The following is a 22,046-nucleotide window of genomic DNA, read 5'->3' on the forward strand; positions in this document are numbered from 1 at the left end:
GACCTAGATTTGAGTTATTGAAAATAAAGCATTGACTAAAGACATTTTTACTAATAATATCTAAGAATCATGTATACTATTTTTATATATCAAGGATTTTAAAAATTATTTTAAAGTATAAATATTGGTTTTATGTAACTTTTCTCTTGCCAGATGTTGGATCTAGCCAAAATGATTGTATTACTGAGACTGCCATGACACTACCAAGTGAATCCATAGTCAATGTCCATGCCATAATTACATTAAAAATATTAGACTACAGGTATGTGATTTATTATTATTTTTAACATTGCAAAATAGGATATCTTTTAGAAATAAACCTTCAAAATAAACCTATGTAAACACTGGGGTGGTTGTCAAGAGTTCCTTCAGTTCTATCTTAAGGCAATTGTAACAGAAATAAGTGATACTGTCAAGGCTTTTGCAGTGATTGGCTCATGGCTGGTATTGTAACAAAAATTAAAAAAAAAAATCAAACCCAAGTCAGGTAGGGAACTAGATTTATTAAAGAATCTACACAGCCAGTATCAGTGCCTGCCCTATTATCCTTGATGTGCGGTAAGAACCACCTTCTCTGAAGGTAACAGTCGACCCTTCAGATTTAGTGTGTCTCATTCACATCATTCCCATTTTTTACCTGCCATCCTTTGATATATATAGATATTACTACTGTAAGCAACCTTCTCTTGTTACACTGTTACAAAAAGTAATACTCCTCTATCCTTACATTCTCTTCCCTTATAGCATAACAAGGCAATTTAGTACATCTTCCACATAATTTACCCATTTATTCAGTAGATATTTTTGGAGCCTACTAATTATCAAGTTCTATGCTAGATGTCATTAATATGCTGATGGATGAGTCAGACTTGATTCTGGTCTTCATGGAATTTAGAATTTCTTTATCCCTGGCTTCCATTCCCTTTACCCTGAATGGATACCATTTACTTTACTAAATTCCTATTCTGTGCTAGGCAGTGTACCATGTACTTTTTACATATACTGTTAATTTTAATCCTTCAAACAATCTATGAAGGAGCATTAATACAATTTTATTTGGCATAGCCATCACAAAAGCATAATAAATATAGCTCTTAAGACTATATATGTTAAATTGTTCTGATTCTAAATTTATTGTAATTTGTTTTTCTCAGATACTTTGATTGGAAAGGAGTATTCTATTTAAAATATAAATTAATCCACAATCTTAAGACATAAATGCATTTATCTAAGTTTTAAAATTAGTATGAATCTTTCATATTTGATTAGCATAAATCAGTTTCCCATGACTCTTGATCTAAAAGCAGAAGTGGAAGGCATAATAACTATATAAAACTATAAAATCCAGTCAATCTTTTTGCTTATTTAAATTATATTGCCTTTCTTTCACACTTCTACCATATTATATATTTCATGTATATTATTTTCTTGTTCATGTAGTCATTCATTTGATATTCCATTGAAGTTTCTCCTAAGTGGATGACATTGTATTAGGCATTAAAAATTATTAAATACAGAGTGTAAGGATAAAGGCTAATTATAACAAAATCAAGAAAATGTTAAATCTGCAAATGTCAGAGTTCTGCTATACTATACTTTCATTTAAGATTTAATTTGTATTTTATTGGAAATCTTACTGAAATATTTAATGAAAAGGAGACTTATTTTATATTTATATTAGGAAAAGTTGTGGTAATGAATAACTCTTAAGATTCTAATTTCACCGAACCAAAGTATAAGGAAGGTGAATTACAAAGCTCAATTACTGCAGAACCAGGAATAATTTAGTCTTAGTCCACAACTCTGTCCAGCTTGTTTAAAGGAGAGAGAAGTTGGTTTAGGTTATAAGAAAAATTAAGTTTAGTCTGGTATATGTTTAACTTTTTAAGTGATTTTTATCTAGCAATAAATTATATATCCAAAACAAAGTTGATACCCCCTTCTAGAGGTTTTAAGGAAAGGAGTGAAAGCCAGCTTTTAAAATCATAGATTTCATCCCCTTGAGAGGTAGATGAATGGGCTAGCCATTTATTATGTGACTTCTAGACATCTTAGACTCTGGAGCTATAATTCTGATTATTCATAGTATATGAATGTCAAGAAGGTGTAGTACAATGTGTTGTGGTATAATATGTTGTCTGAATTCCTAACGGTGAACCTTTTGTGGGTTAGCAGGTTTTGTGGCATTCCTTACAGATCTTCATAATAATTCAAGTTACTTGGAAGATCTTATAAAAACTTTAAAGGTCTTTAAAATCTAGGTGTTATAATTTATCTTTCTGTACTAAGAATGATGCATATTTAAACCATTTTTCATTTAGTGATAAACAAGCAGCTTTGATTCCTGATGGAGTGTTTGATGCAGTAAAAAGCAACATTATCACTTCTATTAACTTCAGTAAAAATCAGCTATGTGAAATTCCAAAAAGGTAGGAACTGTTCATGATGTCTTTTCTATTAGGTTGTGACTCATTCTCATTTGCATCCATATCTTAGTTGCAAGAATAATTATTTTTAATACATTTTTAATTTGAAAATAGGTATTTTTAACTTGAAAAATAGGTATTAGAATTACTAAAAATTATTTTTCTCCCATGTAATGAAGTTTAAGAGAAGTTTTAAGAGTCCATCCAAAGCCAGGTCCAGGAATTTTCATTTGGGACTTTGTGTTAATGAAATGCCAACCCACTGTATTTTTTGGCTGATAATGAAAAGCAAAATTGGCTCTCCCTTGTGAATATTTTCCTCCCAGAAAAGTGTTCTTCACTTGTGTTAGGTAGAAGTTGTTTGCATTATATCTTCAATGTTGAAATCTTTATTGATGTTAATTATAGCAAATTTTTATCTTGCAATTGAAACAACCATATGTGATATAGGATAGGATAATGATAAAGAACTTGGGCACTATGTCACTATGTCAATTGCTTATATTTATATTCCATTATACTGGCTGCGTGTTTTTGGACAGGCCAACTAGTTGCTCTTAGTTTTCTCACCTGGGAAGTAGGGATAATAATCATAACTATTTATAAGAAATAAATGACAATTCAAATTAGGCCTTTAGTCAGTGCCTAGTTGCATAATATTAAATTTAAAAAAAAAAGGACGATGACATATAATATATTTTGGAAAAATAGGATGAATTTCATCTGACTGAAAAATCTAGATGTTTAAAAATTTAAAAAGCTAATCTATAGGTTGCCTTGTATTTTACATAGTATAGTTTGGGAAATGTAGATCTTGAAAGACATCTAGTCCATCTCCTGGTTCTTGGGGCTAAGATGATATTTGATAGAAGAGTTGAGCATTTGCATTTCCTCTTAAGATAAGTTTACTTTAGGGATCCTCAATCAACCTAGATATCCAAATCACCTTAGAAAGGACCTAATCTCTTTGAAAATGACTTAATGTCTCTGGACATTTATAATTACCATGCATTAGAGCACATTCTTATGACTGAACCCATTCTGAAGTTCATTGACGTTTTCTTATGTAGTTAGGTCTGTCAGCTAATTGGGAATGAGGATAGAGATTAAAGACACATTGCTATTTACTTTATTACTTACTTTTTCATTTTGTACCACAATCTGGTTCTTCTTATGTAAACTATTACCGTAGCTATTGCACTATTAGTGACATAGGAAGCCAAAGAAAAATATATTAAGGAAATAACTTGCTCTAGAGAGTTTCTAAGCATTCCTTCTTTCTTAAATGTGTATTTCACAAGTTGTTGTTACCATATTATTTTCTGAATATAAAAATAATACTTAATTCATAAAAATTTTTTCCTGAAAGAGAAATCATTTTTGTACCATTACTGATTTTTTCTATTAACTTAAAGTCATATTTTGTTTTAAACTTCCCCACTTGAAATTATATCACATATAGAATTTTGTTTTTTGACTTATTTATTTTTCATGACCATCCACCTGTTATAAACGGTAATTTAAAAATCTAATTTAATTTTATACCATGAGGTTGTTCATGGCAACAATGCTTTTCCTCTATTTTATAATATTTCTTTATGCCTTATTTCCAGAATAAGTACTAAGTCAAAGGGTATAACTCTTCATTCATATACCCAAAAACTTTCCAAAAAAGTTTTATCAGTTGTACATCCAAACTCATTGCATCTTTCAGTGAATCTTCTTGAGCACAGCATTTGATATTCTCTCTCTCCTTTTTTATCTTTGCTAGTGATAGATTAAAAAAGATTTGTTGTTATAGTTTTACTTTCATACTGTGGCAAATCATATACTAACATTTCTTGTTCTTATCGTTAAATTCATAACATACATAAAAGTAATCTGGATTGGGTTTCCTTGGAAAAGTTTAATTCTTTTTTTTTTTAAGTCTTTAAGTGTTTAATGGTGAGGACACTTCCTCAACCTAGGAAATGACTTAGTGTTTTCTTGTAACTATGATTAAATGTAATGATGATTTTGATAACAAGTACTATACTTTTCTTTGCAAAAGTTGACAATTAGTATCATAATAGCTTAAAAAACATTTAAAAATTCCCAGATACATGGTATTATATTTTGTAGTCTAAAGGAAAAACCACTATGTTCCAAAATATCTATCTAACAATTTAGTTCATGGAGTCAGGTCTTTAACATCATGAAAATTGCCTCGATTTAATTTTTCTACTTTGTGCCATAATTGGTTTAAATGCAGAATAAATAGGGGTTTTACATCAAACTTCAGCTTGCTATTAAAGACAATTGGAAACTCTTAGCTAATGAGTGGTAAGGCTATTCTTAAAATTAATCTTACTGAAATTTTCGTGGGAAAAGTAAAAGTTACAGAGCTTCTTAATTAGCACAAGTGATATAATATTTTTCCTCTGTCATCTGCTTTTAGTTTTTAAGTTCTAACAGTGAATTCAGGTGCTAAATTCTTAAAATTATTTTTGTTTCAGGATTGTGGAACTGAAGGACATGGTTTCTGATGTCAATCTCAGTTTTAATAAGATTTCCTTTATTTCACTGGAATTATGTATGCTTCAGAAATTGACTTTTTTAGATCTCAGGTATTTATTGATACTGTTGCTTTACTGTTTTCATTATAACTTATCTTTGGATTTTGCCTATCTTTAGCCCATTCCTTCTGATTTTCCTAGGTAAGTACAGAAACTGATCTTTAAGTTTATTAGTAATATTTCAGGAGAAATCTAAAATTAAGCATTTAGGAAATAGTTTATCAAACATCTATAATATATAAGCAATTTACAAATTAAATGATAAGACATAGTTACTTATAATATTAGAAAATAGTTTGCACATTCTTAAAGTCATTGCAAAGCAAAATTACAAATAATAATACATCATAAACTTTCACAATAGATTACAAATAGTTGACATTTGGAGTGTTAAAGTAGCAGCTGGCAGTAATATTTATTTGTTGTAGCTTAGTATCTAATGTTACTCAAAGATAAAATAGAATAATATTATTTCTTGTGTTTTGTACTATTTAGGTGATATTTCTTTAAAGAAAGTGCTTGCTTCTCATTGTTTCTTTCCTGAAAGTAAATAGCTTAAAACTGCTCACTACCCTATGCTGACACAATGGCTCTCTTTAACGATCTTACTTGGTTTCAAAATATTACCTTAAACATGCAACGCCAGAAGTCAAGAAAAAGAACACTAACTGTTTAAGGCACTGCAGAGGAAATAGTAAATTAAATTTCATAATGTCACAGTTGAAGTGACAAGATCAAATATGTCACAGTTCTTTAAAGGTAAAGTATATGTCTCAGGGTTAGGCAGAGTCATTTATTTTCTTGGACTTAATTTTATTTGTAAAATATATTTCTAATGCTTGCATTTTCTAGTGCTTGCTTATGTTACTAGGTATGTTTTTAGTTTATTTAATGTATAGCTCTGCTTGCCTCTGCTCAAACAATAGTCAAATAACAATAAGCTAAGTTATATCTCTTTCAGGAGTTGTTCTTTCTGTAGAGATATTTTTTTTTCACTTATGGGATTAAAGAAAATCTATTAACCCTGGTCCTACTAGATGTGGAATTGCTTCCATTTTCTGGTGGCAACTATACTGGGAAAGCAGTATAAAGCCACATTTTTGTTCAGCATTAATGGAGCAGAGAGAATGAATCCATTTCTCCACTACTGCTTTCTTTATTTCCTTTTGTCTCTGTCTTCTGTATATAACCAAAACTCTATGACTACACTTTGAAGTTTCTATTTAAATGACCAAAATATGCTTTCATGATTAATATCAGTAGTTTTAAGGCTGTTAAGGAAAAGGGTAGAAACTTGTGTTAAGTTATTCAGCACAACTTAATAAAGGCAATAACTGGGGAAAAGTACAGAGAAATAAAAAAAGAATATTGGCTATACTTAAGGTGTATGACTCTTGCATATTAGAGTTGGCTTCTGAATGCAGAAAGTAGCTATATAATAAAAAGGTTTCATCTGTAGATTGTCTTTAGCTGGGGGCAGATTTTCTTACAAATATATTATTTTATTAGCTAGTTATACTGCCTTTTGAATCCTTCTACATTCTTGTTAAACTTTTTTCTAACATCGTTCCTTGATCCTTCCAACAGTAAATGAAATTGTTTATTGCCATATTTCATTGTAATATGTATAATACGCATTATACAAATTGAAATTCTAAACTTAAATTAGCAATGGACTAGCTTGATACCTATAGAGTAAACTATATATAATCTCTTTATCATCCTGCTTCATTTTTTTCCTATTATTTTTCAGTTCTACTTGGATTGGGATTTCATATTTGTATGTGAGACATATGTATTGTCATCAATTGAATGTTTAGCCCTGACTGTGAGAAGTATTGCTGAGCCCTGTTTGAAGATAGGGAGTGTTTGCCTTGTTAAGTCTTATTAAGTTACCAGTTGGTTATATATTGATATTATTGAGAATTAGGCACATCAATCAAATACCTGACTACAGAATTTTCAGGATTCTGCCTTAATGACACCAGATTAAGGATTGACAAACTGATAACACACAATTTTTTTTCTTTTGAATATTTTAATTATAAATTAAAATTTAAAAAGTTTTCAATTTTTATAAACCCTCTACTTTTTTCCCCAATTTAGAAACAACTTCTTAAATTCTTTGCCTGAAGAAATGGAATCACTGATAAGACTACAAATGATCAATCTTTCCTTTAATAGGTAAGAGACAGACCTGAAAATCTGTAACTACTATTCTGTGAAAAATCTGTAAGTCTTTCTTATTGTAGGTCTTTTCTTTTCATCTTTACATGAAGAAATCTTTTTAGTCTTTCTTTTTAATCTATACAGGAAAAAAACAGCCAAAAACAGCCGTAAACAAAAAGGCTCCATGTTCTTACTTTATTTTAATATCCAAACTTTATTTTCTCATAATTCTGCTTAGAATTGAAACTGATGCTTTCCTAAAATTTTCACAACCAATGTCTAGTCGTTTTTTTTTTAATGACTTTACCATTTTGAGAAACCTATGGCCAGTAAGAAGACAAATATGCAAATAAATAATAATATAAAATTGCTGTAATGGAAGCATAGTGCATAAAAAAAGCTGTTTCCTGAGATTACCTGAAGGTAGATGAGGTAATATTGAAACTGAGGCTTGGAAAATAGATATTTGCTGGGCACATAGGGAGAGCAAATAGCATGTGCAAAAGCACAAAGATAAGAGAAAATAGTATGTTTGGAAAATGTCAAGAAATGTGGTATGGTTTAGGCCATAAAGTTCAGAAAGTAGAGGAGTAGAATTAACAGATGATATTGGATATAAAAGCAGTAGCCAGTCTTTAGAGTGTTCTACGCCAAATGAAAATTAGATTTCATTCTACAAACACTATAAAAATAACTGCAAATAAAATTTAGAGTAACTAATGTTTACTGGGAGTTCATTATCTGCAGACACTTTGCTAAGTACTTTACATATATCATCTCACTTAATCTCACAGAAACCCTTCATGCCAGGTTCTGTTATTATGTCCATTTAAAAATTGAGGACTAGAACTTAAGTGACTCACCTAAGGTTCTCATTATAGGGCTGGGATTTGAGTCCAGGTAGTTAGACTCCAGAACTTACACCTATGTCATATTTCTTCCCTTGAAAGCTGATTCTGGTAATAAAGCAATAAAAATATTGATAGCTAATATTTATTGTGTCCCAGATAACTGTTCCAAGGTTTTCAAATATATTCATTAAATCCTTACTGTAAATACATATGTTTGTATATGTGTAGTACTATTATTATCTCTCATTTACAGATGAGGACGCTAAGGCACAGTGAGGTTAAAGTAACTTGCCTAGATTCGTGGTTAGCATATGTTAGAATCATAAATCAGACCCATTCAGTGTAGCTTCTGAGTCTATGCCTTTAACCAGTGTGCTATCCTTCCTCTCAAGGATGAAGATTTTCAAAGACTCTCCAAGATTAGAAGATTTTAAGACAGGAAGATTTTAGGATTTTCAGTCAGGAAGACCATTGAAGTGGTGCTAGTGACATTGTGCCAATTCAATTCTCTCTTCCTTCCAGAAGGCTGTATTTGCTAAAACCATACCAGATAGCTCTGTGACCTTTATCTACACAGTTTATTCCCCCGTTGGATTATTTGAATGGGTTAACACTGTCAGTGCTATCCATTCCTAAACTCCAGACAGTAATCACAATTCAAACCCCACTGATTTTTATTCTCTGATTCAAACCTTGAGTAGTTCTGTGCTTCTTCAATTTTAACTTCTACAGTTATTGACCTCCACTTCTCCCAGTCATTTCTTCTAAGCCCTCTAAAATCTTCCTTACATGAGAGACAACTCCCTCATATCATTTCTACAATACACTTTCTATACTTTTACATCAGGGAAAGTGAATGAGGCAGGAAAAAAATGGCTTGTTAATCTTGAATATGAGTGCCACATCAGCTAAGTCCTCAGTGGTAACTTGATCTTGACCACTTACTCCCTGTAGCTATTCCTTCTCTTGTCACCCAGTCATCTGAAAAGGTTAGTCTTCCTGATTCTATTTCCTTATTGTTCATTTACTCCTAAGCCCACAATTATGTGATTTCCATCTTTACCTCTTTATTGAAACTTTCTTTCTAAAGTTATATAGTAAATATCTTTTGGAGTATCTACCCTGTTCTTTTGTCAGTTTCATTTAGAAGACCATGAGAGTGGACAAAATCCTTATGGAAGAGTATACAGAAGGGGGAAAAATAATGACTGAAAGATAAACCCTAACAACACTAACATTTAAAGAATGGATATATTAGGAAAAAAACCATGAGTGATACAAAGTGGAAACAGCGGAGAGGCATTGGTAGATCCAGAAATGAATTTTTCCGTAGACTATAAGAAGAGAAAGTTAGAAGAGATTTTAGCTGGGTCAAATACAGCAAGAATGTCTAGGAAAATTAGGTTTGAGATGTGTCCAGTGACCTAAGAATTAGGATATAGTCTTCTAGACATTCATAGGTAACAGAAACTTAAACTAGTTTGAGCAAACAAGGTAAATTCAGGCTTTATATAATTTGATTTGAAAACCAATGGATCTTCATCATACAAACAAAAATAGAAATGTCATAGAAATTACTGGTTGATTGGATGCAGGAGAAGAGGAAAATAGGAGAACTTCCAAGTTTTAGGTTTGAATAGATAGGTGGCAGTGCTTTTCATTCATATGTATATCTGACCAGTATCCTCTCTTCTTCAGATCACTTATAACCTTGCAATAAGTTTTCTATCTTACCCAGACCTTCAATCCACTGGTACTATAACTTTTCCTCCTTATTTATCACTTCTTTACTGTCTGCTTTTATTCCTTGTGCAGTTTAGATTTCATGGCCCATCATTCACTCATTCCTTTACCCTCAGCTCCCTTGCCCATCTCTCTATTGGCTATACTCCAGAAGAACTCCAGTTGTAATTAAATCCAACTACCATATTTCCATAGTTGAACCTGACTTGCTCAGTGTTGTTTGGTATAATCACACAGCTAACATTAGTTTTGTTTTAAACTCAAGACCGCCAATCTCAAATGATACTTAACATTGCCTTCTACATTTCTATAGTAAATTTGGTCTCCCATTTTCCAAGACTATGATTTGATATGTTTTCTTCTCCATTCTAAAATTTTCCTTACTATCTTGCCCTTTTCCCCCAGCTGATTATCTTGCTATTTCACTGAAAAAAAAAATCCTTTTATTTCCATTAACCAATCTGAATATCTATGCACAAAGCCATCTTTTCTATCTTTCCTTCTATCATAGTAGTAGAGTCCCTGCTTGTTTCAAAGGCCAATCCTTCCAGATGTGTTCTGTATTTCAGCCCCTCTTTTTGTCTTTCCTGTTTTGTTAATATCTCTTAGCTTATCTCCACAATTAACTTTAGTTTTCTTTATTCTGTACAATCTGGCTTCCAACTGATTCTGTTGCTCACTGTATTGCTGCATATCTAGTCTCATTGTCCTGGCCCTCTCAACAGAATGGTCGACTATGCCTTATTTTATAATGCACTTTCCTCTTGGTTTCCCTGATGCCACATCTTCCTAATTTTTTCTCCTGCTTCAGTGATAGCATTAAACTCCTTAGTCTTACATGTTTTACTCTCATTTTTCACTGTTTTTCTGCTTGAACCTCTAACTCCAGCTAAATTGGTCTACTCACTGACATTTAACTAAACATTTTCACCTCAGTGCCTATGTTCATTTCGTACAAGCCCTTCCTTCCTTGCTATCACCAACCTGTGAAGTATTGTGAATTCCTTCTAGATAGATGATATACATTTAATGGGGGAAAAATCATAAAATTAGTTTCATAGATAATATAGATAAAATGCTTTTTCTTCTAAAATTGGTAGTAGTTGATAGTTCACACATGATTTTTAAAGGACCTTCCTTAGATATGCTGATAAAGTATCACGATTGTTCTGATGTTAATTTTGTATCTGACAACCTTTCATAACTTTTTTATTAATCCTTGTAATTTGTCAATTATATCATCTATAAATAAGGAAAGTTTTGCCTCTTTCAATTTTTAGACCTCTTCTGTCTTCTCTTTTGTCTTTATTGCTTTGACCAGGACTTCTAGTACTGTATTGAACTATGTAATAGCAGGTATACTTATCTTGACAATGATTTAACATTTCTTCTTTAAGTATGATGACTGCTATAGGTGTTTAGTTGCCAATTTATAAAAAGGTAAGGAACATATACTGGATTTCATTGAGCTCTAAATATTTTGCAATTTTTCTAAAGGTTTTTCTCTTTAATCCAAGTCTTATTTAGTTATTTTTTTTTTTAATTTCCAGCTATGTAGCACTAATTTTTTTATTTAGCACTTTCTGTTAATGATATCTAATTTTATTAGACTATAGAATATAGCTGCATGATATTGATTCTTTGGGATTAATTCAGACTTTATAGCTTCTCAAGGAACATTTATTATCTATTAGGTATAAATTCTGTTTCTGTAACAGATCAAATTATTTAAATATTTTATATATTTCCTATTTTCTTTTGCTATTTTAATAGTTTTTGAGGTGACTGTTAAAATCTCCATTTACAATCCCATCTTATGGCATCTTCAGGCTTGCTTTGGACAAAGAAGCTGACAGTTTATGCTAATTTGTCGTCTTTTCAAGAACCAACAGTGCGTTCATTTTTGGAAGTATCAGTCAAAGCAAAATACAAAACTTTAGTTTTGCTTAACATATTAGCAGTGATTATCGTAAGAAGTAAAAATGAAACAAAGAAATCATGTAAGGATTCTCAGGAGGGACCTCGAGCATGGGAAGCAGGCACTCAACCAACTGAGCTGCACCTACCCCCCAAGAATATGTGGATTTGTTTCATTTTTTTTAAAGGAGGTATGGGGATTGAACCCATGACCTTGTATACCTGAAGCAGTTACTCAACCATTGAGCTACATCTGGTCTCCCCAAGCTTTTGTTTGCTTTTTATATATAATAAAGCAAAACTGTTAAAAGTCTGTCCATTTCACATATATCTCAAGATTTCCAAAATTGGCCCATTCTCTTTATTTTCAAATTGAAATCCAGGACTTAATCCAAATATAAAATAACTTTTACACTAAGAAAACATTATCCCATGATATCAAACTTAAGATCATCTATTTTAAGGAATGACTTTGACCTTTGATTCCAAGTCAAAAAAAAAAAAGGTATACTATTTATTTTTGTTTGTTTACTTATGTTTTAATAGGTTCAAAATACTACCTGATGTTCTATATCGTATCCCAACACTTGAAACAATTCTAATTAGTAACAACCAGGTTGGATCCGTGGACCCACAGAAAATGAAGACGATGGAAAATTTGACCACTCTGGACCTTCAAAATAATGACCTCCTACAAATTCCACCAGAGCTTGGTAATTGTATAAACTTAAGGTAACTATATCATTCTTCTTAGGTTTTCCATTATTTGATTGATTTGTTGAAAGTGCTTTTTCTGAGTTTATTTTTCCTTGTTGAGGTACTCTTATAGGAAGTTGAAGTAACAAAGTTATTATCCTATCAAAAATAATAGGTAACAGATCTAGAATCCCAATTCTGTTTTTCAAATTCTACCAGATACATTTTTTAGCTTTTTAAATAATAGGTATATTATTAAATAGCTTTATAATAATAGGTATAAATATAGTAACTATATTATTTCTAGTGGTATAATACTTTCATCATCACCATGTATGTTTATAACCTGAAACTGTACTGCATAAAAGTGTCAGGAAAATAGAATTTTTCAAAATCTGATCACAGACGACCACCATTCCATTTCAAGCACACAGTGGTCTTTTTCACTCTTTGCATTTGCTGTTCCCTCTGCCTAAAATGACTTTGTTTACCTTGCTTTCATCAGTAATCAACTTAGATATCATCTTTGGAAACCTTCCCTGTTCTCTAGGCAGAGTGAATGAATCCCTCTTGTATTTCCCACCATGCTTTGTTTAGATTCATTTATACCATCTCTTTTTCCTCCTATAGAAAGGGAATCCCAGTGCCTGACACATAGTAAGCACCCACTAACTGCTTATTAAGTTAATATAAGGGGAATTTGGGATGTCACCAGAAAGCCAAATAATTAGGCAAAATGTGTCAGAAGAAATTTAATTATTGAAACTGCATAATAATTTGATAAGTTTTATTTTACGAAGATAGCACTGGCATCTGCTCTGGTACTTTATATTAGTAAATTTTAGAAGGCAAGTACATAACTTCCTTTGCTAGAAGTTAAGAAAATCAGCCTTTAAAGGAATTCCTAAGGAACACAGAATTTGTAAAGATATGTTAGACCTAAGGTATAATATGATTTTTTGTTTGCATAAATACTTAAGCTATTAAAAATATAAAAATCTGTCTTATGATTAGAGAAATTTCACTAATTATATAGAGAAACAAAACCGCAAGCTCTTAACTCAACTCTTAAACTGACCCTCTATTCCTTTCAGAACATTTATATGTATATCGAGTCAAGAGAGGTATAGAGAACAGAAATGTGTTAATGTTTTCCGGGGGTAGAGGGGAGGAATACATTGATTACATTATAGCCTTGTCACAGGTGCTTGCCAGTTTGCTCATTCTGGTATTTGTGTAAATCTAAGTCAGCCATTTAGTATGTGGTCATTTTAAGATTGAGAAGAAGCTGGTAGAATCTTGGTTCAAATCATAACTCCACCATTTAGTAGCTGTGTGATCTTAGACAAGTTTTTGTACCTTCCTAATCCACTATTTCCTCATCTATAAAATAGTAATATTAGTGGTACCTAATCACAGGGTTCTTAAGAAAATTAAGAGACAATCAATGTCAATTTTCTAGGACACTGCCTTTCACAAAATAAGTATTCAATTAATATTGTTTTTGCTTTTGTTTTTATAATTCCAACTGTTTAAATGCTCTGGTTTGAAAAGGAACAAACAGAGAAAGATGTACACTTTGAATTTTTAAAATTTCCAGTGAAATTAAAAGAAAAGCCTCTCTAATAAAAAAATTTAAATCCTTAATTTTTCTTTTTTTTTGTTTAGAACATTACTACTAGATGGAAATCCATTTCGTGTTCCTCGAGCTGCCATATTAATGAAAGGAACAGCTGCTATACTGGAATATTTGAGAGATCGAATTCCTACTTAAATTGAAGTTGTTTTATAATTCTGGTCAAGTTAATTCTTAGAAGGATGTAATATTTTCTTTTAGTATCATTCTAAAGCTGATTGCTGTAGTTTATCTTCTATTTCCCAATATCACCTAGCCCTTGGTATAATTGGCCTGGGCCATATTCACTGCCACTGAATATTTTTACACTGACAACTGTTTAATCTTTTTCTAAGGTCTTGTGTACATTTATAGTGGTGATAACCATGCGTAGTGTTCATACATTTGTTGTTCATACATACACAGGATTTATCCCACTCACATTCCCCCATAACATAACAAGCAGTTTCTTCAAAAATGAATTTTTATTTAACATGGTTTAATATTTTTATAATGACAAAGCATTTTTGTAGAAATGTTTTTTTTTCATTTTTGTTGGTATTTAATGTACTGTGGCCAATTGACTTGAATATAACTATCCAATTTCTACCTTTTTATTAGACATTAAATGGATCTGTATTTTATTGAATATAGTTTTTTGACATTAGAAAAATAAAACTTCATTATCTGTAATAGGACTTTTGTTATGGGGTTAGGTCTCATTACAAGTTTTTAATTAACATTTACTATTTTGTTTTTGTTTTAATCTAGTTGAAATGTTTCTTTTCTAGCTCTTGGATAGGTCTATTCACCTTGTTTTATGGAATCATTTTTATCAAGGATTGCTAATATCACAGAAATGCACACAAGATAAAATTATTGATGAAAAAATATTTGCTTTATTTGCTTTTGCAATTTTGAATTTAAAACTGTAAAAATTTATGTTTTATGATGTCTTTTAGATTCAGGTGCATTCAGGAGATCAGATCTGCCATGTTTTTGCCTCACCTACACTGTGTGCATTTTTATTACCTTTTATCCCTTGAAAAAACAGTATTGGGGAATGGATATGGCTCAAGGGGTTTAGTACCTGCTTTCCATATGGGAGGTCCCGGTTCGGTTCCCAGAGCCTCCTAAACAAAAACAAACAGGTAAAACTAATGAAAAAAACGACTTGGGAGCTGATGTGCCTCAGCGGTTGAGTGCCAGCTTCCCTATACAAGGTCTGGGGTTCAATCCCTGGCCCTGGCACCTACAAAAAACAAAACAAAACAAAAAACAGTATTGAAGACCATTTCTTATTAATTCCATCTCAAGTTTGTTAGTTCTTAGTGTTTAGAAATAAAGATATCAGCAATAGACAATAATGAATACCACGTAGAAATCTTGAAATATATTGTGTTTCAGTGCTTACTAAACATGTATTTGTATGCCTACTCTACTTTGTGTGCGTATTTGCATCTAGCCCTGTGCATCTTTTTTAATTTTTAGCACCTTAAGAATTTGCTTGCAGTCTTGCTAAGAACAAAGTTCTAGTCTTGCAGTAATCTTCTTAAGGGAATTTGTTACTGGCAAACATGAGTTTTTAAAAAATGAAATATAAAATTTTCTGCTGAAACCAAAAATATTAAAAGTAAGCTGATCCATCATTATAAAACTTAACCATAAGATTCTATTAAGTAGTTAATTGAAAATTATGTATATCAATTTGTATTTGTATGTGTGTGTGTGTGTGTGTGTAGCTTTTGGAAGGTTGAGGCATGCTCATGAAAAAAAAAGTATTAATAAAGATTACTACATGTTCATAATTGAAGTTACATATTCATTATTTCAGATTTTTAAAAACCTTTCAAATATAATGTTCATGTTTTTTGTTTAAAAGAAACATGTCCTTTTCATACCACAACTCTACACCTGAATAAAAAGACTGCTTTGATATTAAACAAAGGACACTTTACAATAAGGTGACATTTTATTGTTTATACAATAAAGAGACTTTTATGTTATTCAAAACACTTTTTTTAATACTGAAAAAGTTGAGTACACCAAAGCCGAAAAATGGCTCTGCTATACACTGCACAGCATTATTTTAGTCCCTGTATTTTGTATCTGTACAGAAAGCATCTTCAAAATGCATTCTAATCACATTGAATATCTTTACCAATTAGCATCAATACATAAATAAAATGGGAAGAATACAACTTGCATTTGCAAATTTTAACTGAGTAATTTCAGTGATACAGTAAATTTAAAATATAGATTCATAGGTCTGTTGCACATAAAATGAAGCAGCTTTCAAGGTTGTTATTATATCATACTGCAAAAAAAACCCATTAAGGTACATTCACAATCTATGTTAATAAAGTAGTAAATATGTCTTCATTCAGTTTATTTACATCAATATGTAGTTCAACTAAAAATTATCATTAATTGTGATACAGTAATCTTTTTGACACATACAAAAATGACAATTTAATATATAATTTAAGCTCAAAATCACAATTATCTCAAAATAGTAATTACAATACAGCCATTTCAATTAAACATGTCATGATAACTTTTTATAAAATGGTAAAATTTTTTATTAAAGTAAGCAATTTGTTTTGAATTGGCTAGAGTACACCCAAGTAGAAAACCTTAAATGTTAAGAGGTGTTTCCCACCCCCTCCCACCCAAATTTGTATATAGCCACCTAAGCTAGCAAAGAGACAGAAAAGGCCCCAATTTTTAAAGTTTAAGCCTCTTTTGCTATACTGCTGTGGCTTGTTTATTCTTCCATAAAGCTTTACAAGGGAAATGTCAATAAACTATGCAGTGAAATGCATGCATTAATATACAATATGTCTATGTGAAGTGTTAGTGTTTACTAATGCACATTAAAATGTTCTCAAAGACTGCAAAAGAAGGCATAAATAAAGAAGCACTTATTAAGTTCTACCAATTACATGTTGTAAACTTGAAAACTACTTGATCATATAATGGAATTTCTTTGAAATCAGATCCCAATTCAGATTCTTTCTCTTGTGAAAGAAGTTTTAGTTACTTGGCCTTAAGATGTCACTGTTGTGCTGCACATATGGTAGTGAAATCAGATGTCGAAAAGAAACTGGAGTCTAGAGACTGTTTTCATTTTACTAAAATAATAACCTGAAGTTGCATCACTGCTTAGGAATTTTTCTGAAACCTAGAGAAGAGTGAAATATTTCACTAAATGAATTATATGACCTCAAATGAAAAATGGAAAATTTGCGTGTATTTGTGTTTAGCATATGAGAAAATATAAATTTATACAGGTGAAATTAGAACTTTATATATTAACAAAAAGGCCATGTCTAGAAATAACCAAGGTCAAAAGTAATCATTATCAAATCTTTGAAATGAAAATAATTTTCATGGATACTTTTAAAAATCTGAAAACTTAGTATCTTTCTCTTTATAATTCTTAAGTCAATTAAAAACCTACCACTATCTTGGTTTAGAATTGCTGCTGATAGTTTAATATGTCCTCTCTGCATAGAAAGAGACCATAGCTCATATTATGATTTACTTATTTACAGATGGAAAGGATTGTTCTTGGGTGGTTTTAACGGAGAAAAATGAAATTACATTACTTGCAAACCTTTCACTTACAGCGTTATTTGTGATGGTTTTTGTAATTTACAAACAGAACTTAGTAGATTTACCCCTGATTTTCAAGTAGACTTAGGAAAAAATCCTCTTTCATAGGAAGACAATGCTACCATTAGTCCCTTATATACAGTGAATGAAGTGAAACAATTTGCTCTTTAAAAAAAATTCTGGTTTATCTGTCAATTATCTTTCTCTTCATTCCAAACAGAAAACAGTAAGGCTTGCATTTTTGAGGAGGAAAATGTACTTGAAAGTGTTAAAGAGTAGTGCCTAAATGTCATAAAGCAGAAGTATTCAAACACTTATTGCATTCCATTGACACTAGGTATCATCAAAACTAAAATGATGTCCTAGAGTAAACTTAATATACAAGATTCCTTACAGACCTGAACAAATGCATTTTCCACATTCAAATCCAGTAAGAGTCGTCTGAATGTAAAGACTCTAGAAGTATTGAAAATAAAAGTTTTTCAATGATACATTCTGAAAATAAATTTTCTTTCTAGCAAATATGGGAGCTGCTTTATGCTGCCTGCCTGAGAATTGCATCTGGGTTTTCCTATGCACTTTCCAAAAATATGTAAGATTTCCAGACTAAATAAGAGATGTTCTTTAGTAGGAGACTGGGGAAGGGGACGAGGAGCAGAGAGATACAAAAAAGCATGATATTTCTTTTGTCCATTTGCCAGATGCTTTTCTTGATCTAGCTATCATAAAGGTCAGTTGACCTGCATATCTGGGCATTATTTAACTCCTTACTTTTTCTGTGCAAAATAAATGTGCAAAGAAAAACATCTATGTATGTGTGTCTACATATAGACACAAAACCTGAGTCACAATAGAAGTTTTTAATATAAGAAAACTTCTTAATGTAGGAAAATAATCTTTAAAGGGCAAAAAATACCTTTGTACAATATAAGCATCTACCTTTAAAACTTCAGTGTGCTTAAGTATCACGTTTTATGAGATCCAGTATAAAGGGGATCGTTTACATTTGAGAATTTTCTTAACTAGAGCTGAAATAACACTTCTATTTCTAGCATCTATTTTCATTCCCCTGAATTAAACTCTTTTTTTTTTTTTAAAAAAAAAAGCATTCAATTATAAGTCCTGTTCCTGCTTTTTTTCCCCCCAAATATGGAGGACATAGGAGATTTGGGGTTGCTAAGTATATAATTGAGTGCCAAGCCACAATGGGATTTTAAAATCCAAAACAAATAATATATAATCATTAAGAGAAACATTCCTTGAAAAAATTTTGTAGACAGTTTTGGGCTATATTATACATGAAGCTAATCTTTCATTTAAGGATCACTTTCTGCACATCATCTTAAAAATCCCTTTTTCCAAGCTTCATTTCCTTAGTTTCTTTAGCTTTCATATATGAATCCTGAATTGTCCTAGTTAAAATTCGCTAGCTCACATTCCACAACCAGTGAACAGTGTCCTCTCTTTCCTCTGTCTTCCTCACAAGAGCTCAGTGCTCTGGGATGACTCCTTTGCTTCCCCTCATGTGCCACTTTATTTACTACTGGAGGAGAAAAAATCTGCTTAAATGTCTGTATTCTCATCGTTAGACACTGCTTAAGGCTCAGTATAGGAAAAACTTATTCCTTGGGTACATACTGAGGACATTTTACAGAAAAGTGAATGCCAAGCTTCTCCAGCTTTTGTCATTATGCATTTATGTAAAAAATCCCTGACTCTCAAGCAGAAGAGGACACCATCTTAACCAAAAGGTTCAGTCCTTTCACCTGATGCTCGTTAGAAGGACTCCTTGAATACCTATGTCAGTAGTTGAATGGAATCTGGACAGTATCCTTGAATGCTGTCTTTCCTTGCTAGGGTCAGTGAGCCTGAAGAGGTCAGCCAAGGGTATTGTCTCTCCCTGCCTTTTTTTATGACACTTTCTTGAGGATCATGGAAAGGATTCTGTATTGTGCAGAAGACTAAAAGCAGAGGAGCACTTTTCCAACAAGACTTGTTACCATGGGAACCAATGCAGAAACATGAAAATATGACAAGAAGCTGAGGATTAATTGTGGAGACAATTGATAGGGAGTTGGTTTCTACATGGCAGTTTGAGTTTTGGGGATTATAAAACAAAACAAACGGTATTCTTTGTATGGCCAGATTAATGAAAATGGACAAAATGACTTGCCAGCAGCAGGTTCCGGAGGCTGTGATGTACGTAAGGCAAGGGGAGAGTAGTAAGGATGCTCTGGTGTGACAAGGCAAACTAAAATCCAGCCCCATCATAACCTGGTAGGGTTGAGCTCTTCAGCCCAAGTGTTAAGTTTATCAGATGGACAAAGGTACCTTTTGGAAAGGCACATCTATGCTTAGCTTAAAGGCCATCTGCTAGATCTATTCTCAACCTTCAAAGCGAGCAGACACTCCCTGACAAGATTATTGCACATCCAATATATTATTGCTTGAAGCGTCTTCCATAATACTCCAAACTGAAAAAATCAAACTTGCAAATCTGTGGCCTCTGTCCCCCAGCAGATTGGCTATTGCAAGTAACCTAGAAATTAAATGAGACTACATTTCTCATCAGGAAACAATTACTTCACCAGATTCAGGTCCTTCCTGTGTACCCTTCTCTGTCCTTATGGAGATGGTAATAAATTGGTCAAATCAGAGTGTAGAATTCCAGGAAAAACTTTTAACAAGGATTTGGAGGTTCTGCCTAATCTGAAAAAAATTAGACCTACATTTCGTAAATTCAGAGTTTCCTGGGGGATTGTTCCGGTCCTATCCCCCAACCTTCCCAAGGGCTATTTCCTAAAATGCTACAATTAATGTCTGATTCCTCGGACTTCAACCCTTGGCCCATATTTAAATACATTTACCCTGAGGAAATGTGGGAAGCTCCCACTATACACCCACTTTACGACTTGATTTGACCCTTCCTAGAGAGCAAGTAGTGACATCTTTTACCTGCCATTCTTTCTCATTTTCAAAACACAGAAATTAAAAGGCGAAAGCATAATTGTCATGGGTTGGGATGCAGACCAGAAATAGGAGATAATGCCATTATTGGATAGTTCTCTTTAGGGTAGACTACTACAAATAGTCTGAATAAAATATGCTCCTTTTGCAGTGTTAAATACACGACATAGATTTGAATAGAAATGCTTATTTTCTTTCTCACGAATGACTTTCTATTCTATGAGTTCCTCATAGAATCCTTTGACAATCTCAACAATGAGTTGTTGAAATGCCAAAAGCGCATGAATTTCCATACCCCCAAGAATATTTTTGGGGGTTCTGAAATCCAATAAAAAGCCTGAATTTTCTACCACTTGCAGAGTTTGGAGGGAACCTTGATAATACATGCAGAACCCTAAACGAGATTTGAGTACAGTTACCTGTAATTTTCAGGATTTGGGATTTCCATGCTTCATTTTTGAAGGTAGGGAGGGAGAAAGAAACAGAATAACGTGATGCAGAACTAAACTCTACAGCTACATGAAACAATGCTTTTTACTAAAGATAGGTCAGCAGATCTCTTTCTGAGATAAGCAAATAAAGCATAATACATCTTCACAAATACTTATGCCTTCGAATTTGACATATAATACGAAACACTTCATTTCTGATAAGGTCTTTTTAAATCAGACAGCAATGCCTAGAGGAAGACCAGCTAGTCAGGACTAAACTAAAGCATGATTGGCTTTTGCTGTGACTTTCCACGGTTCCTCAGTGGTAGAAGATACCTTGGAAAAACTTAGAGGCCACCTGACACTATTAGTTTCACCGCTTCGTTCATTCCTCAGTGAGGAATCTGAAGAGCCATTAATCATAACAAATTTCAATGTATTGAGAATTTTATATTTGATTCTTCAAATTTTTAAAACAATTGAGTCCTTCCTTTCAATTTGCTATGAGGTTATATAAGTGATTTCCTGATACACAATGTATCTTCAAGAGTTATAGGAATAACTCTTAGTTTTTCTTTTCCATACTTTATCATATAGAACAGTACATAGTTCACAAAAGAACCAATCTTGCCAATAAATATGAAGACATTGCTTTCAACTACCAAAAGTACTTGGAAATCAGAAAAAAAAAATGCTTCAGAGTGGAATGATGACACCTGTGTCAGTAGGCATTCTGTTTTACAGAACTGATTTTAGAAAGGATGACTTTCCCATGTTGGCCACTGAATATAAGTAGAAACAGGACTTTTTTCAATACCTTTCAACTTGATGCCAGTAATATGCCCAAAGTGACATCTGAAGGACAGCAACTATCTTATGAAGTATTTAAAAAGCAGAATCTCATTTTCCATTGTAAGCATGCTACACAATCCATTCCAAATATTTTTTATAAACTCATATTTTGTCAGTTGATTTACAAAGACACTAAGTTGCTTCAAGGTAAACCCACCACCTCATCACTAGACCATGGATGAACTCATGCACTTTTTGCACCCATC

The 22,046-nt window shown here is 32.2% G+C and overlaps 2 protein-coding genes across 4 annotated transcripts in view; one reads left to right on the forward strand and one right to left on the reverse strand.

Annotated features, from left to right (window-relative positions):
- LRRC40 (leucine rich repeat containing 40) overlaps nucleotides 1-15,780 on the forward strand; it is a 53,296-nt gene extending 37,516 nt beyond the window's left edge. For both annotated transcript variants that reach the window (XM_058303365.1, XM_071217385.1), the window contains 6 exons: nucleotides 154-262; nucleotides 2,322-2,429; nucleotides 4,922-5,032; nucleotides 7,088-7,165; nucleotides 12,208-12,393; nucleotides 14,026-15,780. In XM_058303365.1, coding sequence (XP_058159348.1) covers nucleotides 154-262; nucleotides 2,322-2,429; nucleotides 4,922-5,032; nucleotides 7,088-7,165; nucleotides 12,208-12,393; nucleotides 14,026-14,131 — 698 coding nt within the window. In that variant the 3' untranslated portion in view covers nucleotides 14,132-15,780. The remainder of the gene's footprint in view (nucleotides 1-153; nucleotides 263-2,321; nucleotides 2,430-4,921; nucleotides 5,033-7,087; nucleotides 7,166-12,207; nucleotides 12,394-14,025) is intronic.
- A 145-nt stretch (nucleotides 15,781-15,925) lies between these two features.
- The window catches only part of LRRC7 (leucine rich repeat containing 7), a 641,808-nt gene continuing 635,687 nt past the window's right edge, over nucleotides 15,926-22,046 (reverse strand). The window contains exons 29-30 of one of the 2 annotated variants that reach the window (XM_071217384.1): nucleotides 20,977-21,006; nucleotides 15,926-20,129 (exon numbers count right to left, since the gene is read on the reverse strand). Coding sequence is in view for 1 of the 2 variants with exons in the window: in XM_071217382.1 (XP_071073483.1) it covers nucleotides 18,012-18,046; nucleotides 20,977-21,006 (65 nt within the window). In the remaining variant the exon portion in view is untranslated. The remainder of the gene's footprint in view (nucleotides 20,130-20,976; nucleotides 21,007-22,046) is intronic. The other variant, XM_071217382.1, reaches the window with a different exon arrangement.

This window comes from Dasypus novemcinctus, chromosome 9 (genome assembly GCF_030445035.2).
Source record: "Dasypus novemcinctus isolate mDasNov1 chromosome 9, mDasNov1.1.hap2, whole genome shotgun sequence".
NCBI lineage: Eukaryota > Metazoa > Chordata > Mammalia > Cingulata > Dasypodidae > Dasypus > Dasypus novemcinctus.